Below are 14317 nucleotides of genomic sequence, written 5' to 3' on the forward strand. Positions count from 1 at the left end.
CTAACATCAGTTTCTACATGCTTGGGACCCATACTCAACATCTATAACATCAGTTTCTACATGCTGGGGACCCATACTAAACATTTCTAACATCAGTTTCTACATGCTGGGGACCCATACTCAACATCTATAACATCAGTTTCTACATGCTGGGGACCCATACTAAACATCTATAACATCAGTTTCTACATGCTGGGGACGGATACTAAACATTTCTAACATCAGTTTCTACATGCTGGGGACCCATACTCAACATCTATAACATCAGTTTCTACATGCTGGGGACCCATACTAAACATTTCTAACATCAGTTTCTACATGCTGGGGACCCCTACTCAACATTTCTAACATCAGTTTCTACATGCTGGGGACCCATACTCAACATCTATAACATCAGCTTCTACATGCTGGGGACCCATACTAAACATTTCTAACATCGGTTTCTACATGCTGGGGACCCATACTCAACATTTATAACATCAGTTTCTACATGCTGGGGACCCATACTAAACATTTATAACATCAGTTTCTACATGCTGGGGACCCATACTAAACATTTATAACATCAGTTTCTACATGCTGGGGACCCATACTAAACATTTCTAACATCAGTTTCTACATGCTGGGGACCCATACTAAACATTTCTAACATCAGTTTCTACATGCTGGGGACCCCTACTCAACATTTCTAACATCAGTTTCTACATTCTGGGGACCCATACTCAACATCTATAACATCAGCTTCTACATGCTGGGGACCCATACTAAACATTTCTAACATCGGTTTCTACATGCTGGGGACCCATACTCAACATTTATAACATCAGTTTCTACATGCTGGGGACCCATACTAAACATTTATAACATCAGTTTCTACATGCTGGGGACCCATACTAAACATTTATAACATCAGTTTCTACATGCTGGGGACCCATGCTAAACATTTATAACATCAGTTTCTACATGCTGGGGACCCATACTAAACATTTCTAACATCAGTTTCTACATGCTGGGGACACATAATAAACATTTATAACATCAGTTTCTAAATGCTGGGGACCCATACTCAACATCTATAACATCAGTTTCTACATGCTGGGGACCCATACTCAACATCTATAACATCAGTTTCTACATGCTGGGGACCCATACTAAACATTTCTAACATCAGTTTCTACATGCTGGGGACCCATACTCAACCTTTATAACATCAGTTTCTACATGCTGGGGACCCATACTAAACATTTCTAACATCAGTTTCTACATGCTGGGGACCCATACTCAACATCTATAACATCAGTTTCTACATGCTGGGGACCCATACTAAACATCTATAACATCAGTTTCTACATGCTGGGGACGGATACTAAACATTTCTAACATCAGTTTCTACATGCTGGGGACCCATACTCAACATCTATAACATCAGTTTCTACATGCTGGGGACCCATACTAAACATTTCTAACATCAGTTTCTACATGCTGGGGACCCCTACTCAACATTTCTAACATCAGTTTCTACATGCTGGGGACCCATACTCAACATCTATAACATCAGCTTCTACATGCTGGGGACCCATACTAAACATTTCTAACATCGGTTTCTACATGCTGGGGACCCATACTCAACATTTATAACATCAGTTTCTACATGCTGGGGACCCATACTAAACATTTATAACATCAGTTTCTACATGCTGGGGACCCATACTCAACATCTATAACATCAGTTTCTACATGCTGGGGACCCATACTCAACATTTCTAACATCAGTTTCTACATGCTGGGGACCCATACTCAACATCTATAACATCAGTTTCTACATGCTGGGGACCCATACTAAACATTTCTAACATCAGTTTCTACATGCTGGGGACCCATACTCAACATTTCTAACATCAGTTTCTACATGCTGGGGACCCATACTCAACATCTATAACATCAGTTTCTACATGCTGGGGACCCATACTAAACATTTCTAACATCAGTTTCTACATGCTTGGGACCCATACTCAACATCTATAACATCAGTTTCTACATGCTGGGGACCCATACTAAACATTTCTAACATCAGTTTCTACATGCTGGGGACCCATACTCAACATCTATAACATCAGTTTCTACATGCTGGGGACCCATACTAAACATCTATAACATCAGTTTCTACATGCTGGGGACGGATACTAAACATTTCTAACATCAGTTTCTACATGCTGGGGACCCATACTCAACATCTATAACATCAGTTTCTACATGCTGGGGACCCATACTAAACATTTCTAACATCAGTTTCTACATGCTGGGGACCCCTACTCAACATTTCTAACATCAGTTTCTACATGCTGGGGACCCATACTCAACATCTATAACATCAGCTTCTACATGCTGGGGACCCATACTAAACATTTCTAACATCGGTTTCTACATGCTGGGGACCCATACTCAACATTTATAACATCAGTTTCTACATGCTGGGGACCCATACTAAACATTTATAACATCAGTTTCTACATGCTGGAGACCCATACTAAACATTTATAACATCAGTTTCTACATGCTGGGGACCCATACTAAACATTTATAACATCAGTTTCTACATGCTGGGGACCCATACTAAACATTTCTAACATCAGTTTCTACATGCTGGGGACACATAATAAACATTTATAACATCAGTTTCTAAATGCTGGGGACCCATACTCAACATCTATAACATCAGTTTCTACATGCTGGGGACCCATACTCAACATCTATAACATCAGTTTCTACATGCTGGGGACCCATACTAAACATTTCTAACATCAGTTTCTACATGCTGGGGACCCATACTCAACATTTATAACATCAGTTTCTACATGCTGGGGACCCATACTAAACATTTCAAACATCAGTTTCTACATGCTGGGGACCCATACTCAACATCTATAACATCAGTTTCTACATGCTGGGGACCCATACTAAACATCTATAACATCAGTTTCTACATGCTGGGGACGGATACTAAACATTTCTAACATCAGTTTCTACATGCTGGGGACCCATACTCAACATCTATAACATCAGTTTCTACATGCTGGGGACCCATACTAAACATTTCTAACATCAGTTTCTACATGCTGGGGACCCCTACTCAACATTTCTAACATCAGTTTCTACATGCTGGGGACCCATACTCAACATCTATAACATCAGCTTCTACATGCTGGGGACCCATACTAAACATTTCTAACATCGGTTTCTACATGCTGGGGACCCATACTCAACATTTATAACATCAGTTTCTATATGCTGGGGACCCATACTAAACATTTATAACATCAGTTTCTACATGCTGGGGACCCATACTAAACATTTATAACATCAGTTTCTACATGCTGGGGACCCATACTAAACATTTCTAACATCAGTTTCTACATGCTGGGGACACATAATAAACATTTATAACATCAGTTTCTAAATGCTGGGGACCCATACTCAACATCTATAACATCAGTTTCTACATGCTGGGGACCCATACTCAACATTTCTAACATCAGTTTCTACATGCTGGGGACCCATACTCAACATCTATAACATCAGTTTCTACATGCTGGGGACCCATACTAAACATTTATAACACCAGTTTCTACATGCTGGGGACCCATACTAAACATTTATAACATCACTTTCTACATGCTGGGGACCCATACTAAACATCTATAACATCAGTTTCTACATGCTGGGGACCCATACTCAACATCTACAACATCAGTTTCTACATGCTGGGGACCCATACTCAACATCTATAACATCGGTTTCTACATGCTGGGGACCCATACTCAACATTTATAACATCAGTTTCTACATGCTGGGGACCCATACTCAACATCTATAACATCAGTTTCTACATGCTGGGGACCCATACTCAACATCTATAACATCAGTTTCTACATGCTGGGGACCCCTACTAAACATTTCTAACATAAAACCTTGGTGTACTCAACATGTCCGGGTTCACAATGGGGCTCTATGGGCTGGCTACTAGACTATAGGGGTCCCCTCAAGGACCCCTATAGGGGTCCCCGGACCCCCTTGAACTCCCTCAAGGACCCCTATAGGGGTCCCCTCAAGGACCCCTATAGGGGTCCCCGGACCCCCTTGAACTCCCTCAAGGACCCCTATAGGGGTCCCCGGACCCCCTTGAACTCCCTCAAGGACCCCTATAGGGGTCCCCTCAAGGACCCCTATAGGGGTCCCCGGACCCCCTGGAACTCCCTCAAGGACCCCCCGGACCCCCTTGAACTCCCTCAAGGTGGTCCCCGGACCCCCTGGAACTCCCTCAAGGACCCCTATAGGGGTCCCCGGACCCCTTGGAACTCCCTCAAGGACCCATAGGGGTCCCCGGACCCCCTGGAACTCCCTCAAGGACCCCTATAGGGGTCCCCGGACCCCTTGGAACTCCCTCAAGGACCCCTATAGGGGTCCCCTCAAGGACCCCCTCCCTCAAGGACCCCTATAGGGGTCCCCGGACCCCCTGGAACTCCCTCAAGGACCCCTATAGGAACTCCCTCAAGGACCTATAGGGGTCCCCGGACCCCCTGGAACTCCCTCAAGGACCCCCCGGACCCCCTGGAACTCCCTCAAGGACCCCTATAGGGGTCCCCGGACCCCCTGGAACTCCCTCAAGGACCCATAGGGCCTATAGGGGTCCCCGGACCCCCTGGAACTCCCTCAAGGACCCATAGGGGTCCCCGGACCCCCTGGAACTCCCTCAAGGACCCCTATAGGGGTCCCCGGACCCCCTGGAACTCCCTCAAGGACCCATACTAAACATTTATAACACCAGTTTCTACATGCTGGGGACCCATACTAAACATTTATAACATCACTTTCTACATGCTGGGGACCCATACTAAACATCTATAACATCAGTTTCTACATGCTGGGGACCCATACTCAACATCTACAACATCAGTTTCTACATGCTGGGGACCCATACTCAACATCTATAACATCGGTTTCTACATGCTGGGGACCCATACTCAACATTTATAACATCAGTTTCTACATGCTGGGGACCCATACTCAACATCTATAACATCAGTTTCTACATGCTGGGGACCCATACTCAACATCTATAACATCAGTTTCTACATGCTGGGGACCCCTACTAAACATTTCTAACATAAAACCTTGGTGTACTCAACATGTCCGGGTTCACAATGGGGCTCTATGGGCTGGCTACTAGACTATAGGGGTCCCCTCAAGGACCCCTATAGGGGTCCCCGGACCCCCTTGAACTCCCTCAAGGACCCCTATAGGGGTCCCCTCAAGGACCCCTATAGGGGTCCCCGGACCCCCTTGAACTCCCTCAAGGACCCCTATAGGGGTCCCCGGACCCCCTTGAACTCCCTCAAGGACCCCTATAGGGGTCCCCTCAAGGACCCCTATAGGGGTCCCCGGACCCCCTGGAACTCCCTCAAGGACCCCCCGGACCCCCTTGAACTCCCTCAAGGTGGTCCCCGGACCCCCTGGAACTCCCTCAAGGACCCCTATAGGGGTCCCCGGACCCCTTGGAACTCCCTCAAGGACCCATAGGGGTCCCCGGACCCCCTGGAACTCCCTCAAGGACCCCTATAGGGGTCCCCGGACCCCTTGGAACTCCCTCAAGGACCCCTATAGGGGTCCCCTCAAGGACCCCCTCCCTCAAGGACCCCTATAGGGGTCCCCGGACCCCCTGGAACTCCCTCAAGGACCCCTATAGGAACTCCCTCAAGGACCTATAGGGGTCCCCGGACCCCCTGGAACTCCCTCAAGGACCCCCCGGACCCCCTGGAACTCCCTCAAGGACCCCTATAGGGGTCCCCGGACCCCCTGGAACTCCCTCAAGGACCCATAGGGCCTATAGGGGTCCCCGGACCCCCTGGAACTCCCTCAAGGACCCATAGGGGTCCCCGGACCCCCTGGAACTCCCTCAAGGACCCCTATAGGGGTCCCCGGACCCCCTGGAACTCCCTCAAGGACCATAGGGGTCCCCTCAAGGACCCCTATAGGGGTCCCCGGACCCCCTGGAACTCCCTCAAGGACCTATAGGGGTCCCCGGACCCCCTGGAACTCCCTCAAGGACCCCTATAGGGGTCCCCGGACCCCACTTTGAAGATAGTTAGTAGTGAAAATCGGTCCTTTAACCCATTTAGACCTGAGAACAGATTAAATGTTTCTAAATCCTGACAGTTTTCTGAAAAACCCTCATGTTTCTGTCACTTATGCTCAAACATTTTCATGTCAAGGACCTCCAAAAATATATGTAATTGGCTGCCGACCCCCATCTGACTATGTTGTAACTTGTTCCAGGGACCCCCATCTGAAAATATGTAGTTTCAGGGACGGGGGCCTCCCTGGAACTACATATTTTCAGATAAAGCAAAGATTTGAGTTAAAACGTTCACTCTGAAAGAATATATATTCAAAGATTTGCAACACATTTTAACGATTAAAAAAAAATAGCAGACCTACAAGCTCGTATAGCTTGCTATGAGCTCGCTATGAGCTTGTAGATCTGCTATTTTTTAACAGCTAAAGTATAACATAATGCTTAAAACACCAGAAAGGGTTTTAATGTAATGGTCGTTGACATGGGAAGGTTTTTGAGAAGACGACCTATTTCCTCTCCAGTTGCTGTGGCCCCTGCTGCGCTGCGTGGGGAACCTGCTGTGCTGTGGCCCCCTGACCCTGACCCCCACGACCCCCGGGGGGGAGGGGGAGGGGGGGGCTCCTCCCAGCATGCATCTGGGCGAGGCGGTGCGTCTCGTGGCCGCTCTGTGTGCGTTTGCTCAGGCCTTCCTGCCCGGCCGGCCCGCCCTGGCCAGAGAGAGCCTCTGGGTCCTAAACAACCTGACAGGTGAGTTTTACACCTACACCACCTGGGTCCCAAACATCTTCATGTCAAGGACCCCCAGATTGACACTAATCAGCCCGCGGACCCCCATTTGAGAGAAGATTTGTACGGCTCTAGCAGTGATTCTCAACCCGTTTAATTTCAAGGACCCCCCAGTTTTACATGCATTAGTCTACGGACCCCCATTTAATGGCATTTCTATCTCTGGGACCCCCAATTTATATTGTAAAATCAATGCTAATTTAGACCGGTTTCTACACTCTCAGAGAAGGGTCCATTTGGTTCCAAACTATCATTTAGCTGGGGACCCCCTGGAACTCCCTCAAGGACCCCTGGGGGTCCCCGGACCCCACTTTGGGAATATGGCCTACACCCCATATTGGCCTACACCCCTCTAGACTTATTTGACACTATAATTCTTCAAAATAAAGGCGCTATAGAGTGCCAGCAGATGTGAGCTTGTAGATCGGCTATTTTCAGCATGTGTAAAAACAGCCATTACGACGGCATTAAGACTAAATCTACAGTTGATTTAGTCGACTAACAAATCGTATGAAAAATATCTTATGATATTTAGTCGACTAAAACTAAACTAACACTAAAGCATTCCAGGTGACTAAAACGTGACTAAATTAAAACTATTCAAGAGACGGAGGGTGCTGTTCTCAGGAATCTAATGTAGTTTCATGATGAGGTTGAATCTAATGCAGTTTCATGATGAGGTTGAATCTAATGCAGTTTCATGATGAGGTTGAATCTAATGTAGTTTCATGTTGAGGTTGAATCTAATGTAGTTTCATGATGAGGTTGAATCTAATGCAGTTTCATGATGAGGTTGAATCTAATGTAGTTTCATGATGAGGTTGAATCTAATGTAGTTTCATGATGAGGTTGAATCTAATGTAGTTTCATGTTGAGGTTGAATCTAATGTAGTTTCATGATGAGGTTGAATCTAATGCCGTTTCATGATGAGGTTGAATCTAATGTAGTTTCATGATGAGGTTGAATCTAATGTAGTTTCATGATGAGGTTGAATCTAATGTAGTTTCATGTTGAGGTTGAATCTAATGTAGTTTTATGATGAGGTTGAATCTAATGTAGTTTCATGATGAGGTTGAATCTAATGTAGTTTCATGTTGAGGTTGAATCTAATGTAGTAAATGGTAAATGGTGCATTTATATAGATTGTGCATTACATTCACCCATTCACACACACATTCATACACCGATTGCGGCGGAAGCCATGCAAGGTACCAACCAGCACATCAGGAGCAATTTGGGGTTCAGTGTCTTGCCCAAGGACACTTTGACATGTAGACATGAGGAGCCGGGATTCGAACCGCCGACCCATGGATCATTGGACGACCTGCTCTACCTCTTGAGCCACAGTCGCCCGTAGTTTTATGAGGAGGTTGAATCTAATGTATTTTTATGATGAGGTTGAATCTAATGTAGTTTTATGATGAGGTTGAATCGAATGTAGTTTTATGATGAGGTTGAATCTAATGTAGTTTTATGATGAGGTTGAATCGAATGTAGTTTTATGATGAGGTTGAATCTAATGTAGTTTCATGATGAGGTTAAATCTAATGTAGTTTCATGTTGAGGTTGAATCTAATGTAGTTTTATGAGGAGGTTGAATCTAATGTAGTTTTATGATGAGGTTGAATCTAATGTAGTTTTATGGTGAGGTTGAATCAAATGTAGTTTTATGATGATGTTGAATCTAATGTAGTTTCATGATGAGGTTGAATCTAATGTAGTTTTATGTTAAGGTTGAATCTAATGTAGTTTTATGTTAAGGTTGAATCTAATGTAGTTTCATGATGAGGTTGAATCTAATGCAGTTTCATGATGAGGTTGAATCTAATGTAGTTTCATGATGAGGTTGAATCTAATGTAGTTTCATGATGAGGTTGAATCTAATGTAGTTTCATGTTGAGGTTGAATCTAATGTAGTTTCATGATGAGGTTGAATCTAATGCCGTTTCATGATGAGGTTGAATCTAATGTAGTTTCATGATGAGGTTGAATCTAATGTAGTTTCATGATGAGGTTGAATCTAATGTAGTTTCATGTTGAGGTTGAATCTAATGTAGTTTTATGATGAGGTTGAATCTAATGTAGTTTCATGATGAGGTTGAATCTAATGTAGTTTCATGTTGAGGTTGAATCTAATGTAGTAAATGGTAAATGGTGCATTTATATAGATTGTGCATTACATTCACCCATTCACACACACATTCATACACCGATTGCGGCGGAAGCCATGCAAGGTACCAACCAGCACATCAGGAGCAATTTGGGGTTCAGTGTCTTGCCCAAGGACACTTTGACATGTAGACATGAGGAGCCGGGATTCGAACCGCCGACCCATGGATCATTGGACGACCTGCTCTACCTCTTGAGCCACAGTCGCCCGTAGTTTTATGAGGAGGTTGAATCTAATGTATTTTTATGATGAGGTTGAATCTAATGTAGTTTTATGATGAGGTTGAATCGAATGTAGTTTTATGATGAGGTTGAATCTAATGTAGTTTTATGATGAGGTTGAATCGAATGTAGTTTTATGATGAGGTTGAATCTAATGTAGTTTCATGATGAGGTTAAATCTAATGTAGTTTCATGTTGAGGTTGAATCTAATGTAGTTTTATGAGGAGGTTGAATCTAATGTAGTTTTATGATGAGGTTGAATCTAATGTAGTTTTATGGTGAGGTTGAATCAAATGTAGTTTTATGATGATGTTGAATCTAATGTAGTTTCATGATGAGGTTGAATCTAATGTAGTTTTATGTTAAGGTTGAATCTAATGTAGTTTTATGTTAAGGTTGAATCTAATGTAGTTTCATGAAGAGGTTGAATCTAATGTACAGTTTTATGAGGAGGTTGAATCTAATGTAGTTTTATGATGAGGTTGAATCAAATGTAGTTTTATGATGAGGTTGAATCGAATGTAGTTTTATGATGAGGTTGAATCTAATGTAGTTTCATGATGAGGTTGAATCTAATGTAGTTTTATGTTAAGGTTGAATCTAATGTAGTTTTATGTTAAGGTTGAATCTAATGTAGTTTCATGATGAGGTTGAATCTAATGTACAGTTTTATGTTAAGGTTGAATCTAATGTAGTTTCATGTTGAGGTTGAATCTAATGTAGTTTCATGTTGAGGTTGAATCTAATGTAGTTTCATGAGGAGGTTGAATCTAATGTAGTTTTATGATGAGGTTGAATCTAATGTAGTTTTATGGTGAGGTTGAATCAAATGTAGTTTTATGATGATGTTGAATCTAATGTAGTTTCATGATGAGGTTGAATCTAATGTAGTTTTATGTTAAGGTTGAATCTAATGTAGTTTTATGTTAAGGTTGAATCTAATGTAGTTTCATGAAGAGGTTGAATCTAATGTACAGTTTTATGAGGAGGTTGAATCTAATGTAGTTTTATGATGAGGTTGAATCAAATGTAGTTTTATGATGAGGTTGAATCGAATGTAGTTTTATGATGAGGTTGAATCTAATGTAGTTTCATGATGAGGTTGAATCTAATGTAGTTTTATGTTAAGGTTGAATCTAATGTAGTTTTATGTTAAGGTTGAATCTAATGTAGTTTCATGATGAGGTTGAATCTAATGTACAGTTTTATGTTAAGGTTGAATCTAATGTAGTTTCATGTTGAGGTTGAATCTAATGTAGTTTCATGTTGAGGTTGAATCTAATGTAGTTTCATGATGAGGTTGAATCTAATGTAGTTTCATGTTGAGGTTGAATCTAATGTAGTTTCATGTTGAGGTTGAATCTAATGTAGTTGCATGATGAGGTTGAATCTAATGTACAGTTTTATGTTCAGGTTGAATCTAATGTAGTTTCATGTTGAGGTTGAATCTAATGTAGTTTCATGATGAGGTTGAATCTAATGTAGTTCCAAGTTCCAAAACGTATTAATTCATGTCAAGGACCCCAAAAATTACACTCATTCGCCCCGCAGACCCCCTCTTTTGAAAACATACGCCAGGGACCCCCATGAGAGAAGATGTCTACAGCTCTAGCAGAGATTTAATTTCAAGGACCCCCAGTTTGACATGCATTAGTCTACGGACCCCCATTTAATGGCATTTCTATCTCTGGGAGATATTTTTTTAATTTAACTCTGAGGGTGTACACTCTCTGAGGTTCTGGTTATAGCTAACCAGTGTGTGTGTATCTCTCTAGCTGTAGGTAACTGTTTTCTATAGGTAACCAGTGTGTGTGTATGTCTCTAGCTGTAGTTAACTGTTTTCTATAGGTAACCAGTGTGTGTGTATCCCTCTAGCTGACTCCATGCTGTGCAGAGCTGTGCTGCGTCTCAAACTACTTCCTATTCTGATGACAATGCTTCCCTTCTCTGAAGGCATCAACACTATGGTGAGTATTATTCACTATAGTACACTATTGTTCACTATAGTACACTATTGTTCACTATAGTACACTATTGTTCACTATAGTGCTCACTATTATTCACTATAGTACACTATTATTCACTATAGCACACTATTATTCACTATAGTACACACTATTATTCACTATAGTACACACTATTATTCACTATAGTACACACTATTATTCACTATAGTACACACTATTAGTCACTATAGTACACTATTAGTCACTATAGTACACTATTATTCACTATAGTACACTATTATTCGCTATAGTACACTATTATTCGCTATAGTACACTATTATTCGCTATAGTACACTATTATTCACTATAGTACACACTATTATTCACTATAGTACACTATTATTCACTATAGTACACACTATTATTCACTATAGTACACTATTATTCACTATAGTACACTATTATTCAATATAGTACACTATTATTCACTATAGTACACTATTATTCACTATAGTACACTATTATTCACTATAGTACACTATTATTCACTATATTACACTATTATTCACTACAGTACACTATTATTCACTATAGTACACACTATTATTCACTATAGTACACTATTATTCACTATAGTACACACTATTATTCACTATAGTACACTATTATTCACTATAGTACACTATTATTCACTATAGCACACACTATTATTCACTATAGTACACTATTATTCACTATAGTACACTATTATTCACTATAGTACAATATTATTCACTATAGTACACACTATTATTCACTATAGTACACACTGTTATTCACTATAGTACACACTGTTATTCACTATAGTACACTATTACTCACTATAGTACACACTATTATTCACTATAGTACACTATTATTCACTATAGTACACTATTATTCACTATAGTACACACTATTATTCACTATAGCACACACTATTATTCACTATAGTGCACTATTATTCACTATAGTACACACTAGTATTCATTATAGTGCACTATTATTCACTATAGTACACACTATTATTCACTATAGCACACACTATTATTCACTATAGTGCACTATTATTCACTATAGTACACACTAGTATTCACTATAGTACACTATTATTCACTATAGTACACACTAGTATTCACTATAGTACACTATTATTCACTATAGTACACACTAGTATTCACTATAGTACACTATTATTCACTATAGTACACACTAGTATTCACTATAGTACACTATTCACTATAGTACACACTAGTATTCACTATAGTACACACTATTATTCACTATAGTACACTATTATTCACCATAGCACACACTATTATTCACTATAGTACACTATTATTCACTATAGTACACACTATTATTCACTATAGTACACTATTATTCACTATAACACACGATTATTCACTATAGTACACTATTATTCACTATAGTACACTATTATTCACTATAGTACACACTATTATTCACTATAGTACACACTATTATTCACTATAGTACACACTATTATTCACTATATTACACTATTGTTCACTATAGTACACTATTTTTCACTATAGTGCACACTATTATTCACTATAGTACACTATTGTTCACTATAGTACACTATTATTCACTATAGTACACACTATTATTCACTATAGTACACTATTATTCACTATAGTACACTATTATTCACTATAGTACACACTATTATTCACTATAGTACACACTATTATTCACTATAGTACACTATTATTCACTATAGTACACTATTATTCACTATAGTACACACTTATTCACTATAGTACACACTATTATTCACTATAGTACACTATTATTCACTATAGTACACACTATTATTCACTATAGTACACTATTATTCACTATAGTACACTATTATTCACTATAGTACACTATTATTCACTATAGTACACACTATTATTCACTATAGTACACTATTATTCACTATAGTACACACTATTATTCACTATAGTACACACTATTATTCACTATAGTACACACTATTATTCACTATAGTACACACTATTATTCACTATAGTACACACTATCACTCACTATAATAATAATGTTTTGACCAGAAATGCTATTAAATATATGTATATATATGTAATATATTCCAGGTGCTCAGGGTCATGTGTAACATATATGTAATATATTCCAGGTGCTCAGGGTCATGTGTAACATATATGTAATATATTCCAGGTGCTCAGGGTCATGTGTAACATATATTTCATATATTCCAGGTGCTCAGGGTCATGTGTAACATATATATGTAATATATTCCAGGTGCTCAGGGTCATGTGTAACATGACTCATCACCTCAGAGACCAGATGGTTGATGGACGTGTTCTGACAGCTGTCACTCACACTCTGAAGATGACTGACACTCACCTGGTCTGTCTGAGTCTGGAACTGCTGCGCATGCTGCTGGATGCTAGGATACAGGTAACCTAGCAACCACCTAGCAACCACCTCCTAGCATCATGCTGCTGGATGCTAGGATACAGGTAACCTAGCAACCACCTAGCAACCACCTCCTAGCATCATGCTGCTGGATGCTAGGATACAGGTAACCTAGCAACCACCTCCTAGCGTCATGCTGCTGGATGCTAGGATACAGGTAACTATAGCAACCACCTAGCAACCACCTGCTAGCATCATGCTGCTGGATGCTAGGATACAGGTAACCTAGCAACCACCTCCTAGCATCATGCTGCTGGATGCTAGGATACAGGTAACCTAGCAACCACCTAGCAACCACCTCCTAGCATCATGCTGCTGGATGCTAGGATACAGGTAACTATAGCAACCACCTCCTAGCATCATGCTGCTGGATGCTAGGATACAGGTAACCTAGCAACCACCTAGCAACCACCTCCTAGCATCATGCTGCTGGATGCTAGGATACAGCTAACTATAGCAACCACCTCCTAGCATCATGCTGCTGGATGCTAGGATACAGGTAACCTAGCAACCACCTCCTAGCATCATGCTGCTGGATGCTAGGATACAGGTAACCTAGCAACCACCTCCTAGC

At 41.0% G+C, this 14317-nt stretch overlaps 1 protein-coding gene across 1 annotated transcript in view; it reads left to right on the top strand.

Moving 5' to 3' along the window:
* The window catches only part of tmco6 (transmembrane and coiled-coil domains 6), a gene marked incomplete at its 3' end in the record, with an annotated part of 68970 nt that extends 55245 nt beyond the window's left edge, over window positions 1-13725 (top strand). Inside the window, exons 9-11 of the mRNA XM_079530783.1 lie at window positions 6655-6880; window positions 11188-11279; window positions 13567-13725. Coding sequence (XP_079386909.1) covers window positions 6655-6880; window positions 11188-11279; window positions 13567-13725 — 477 coding nt within the window. The remainder of the gene's footprint in view (window positions 1-6654; window positions 6881-11187; window positions 11280-13566) is intronic.
* Between the last annotated feature and the right edge of the window lie 592 nt (window positions 13726-14317).

Source organism: Electrona antarctica (genome assembly GCF_951216825.1).
Source record: "Electrona antarctica genome assembly, contig: scaffold_73, whole genome shotgun sequence".
Lineage (NCBI taxonomy): Eukaryota > Metazoa > Chordata > Actinopteri > Myctophiformes > Myctophidae > Electrona > Electrona antarctica.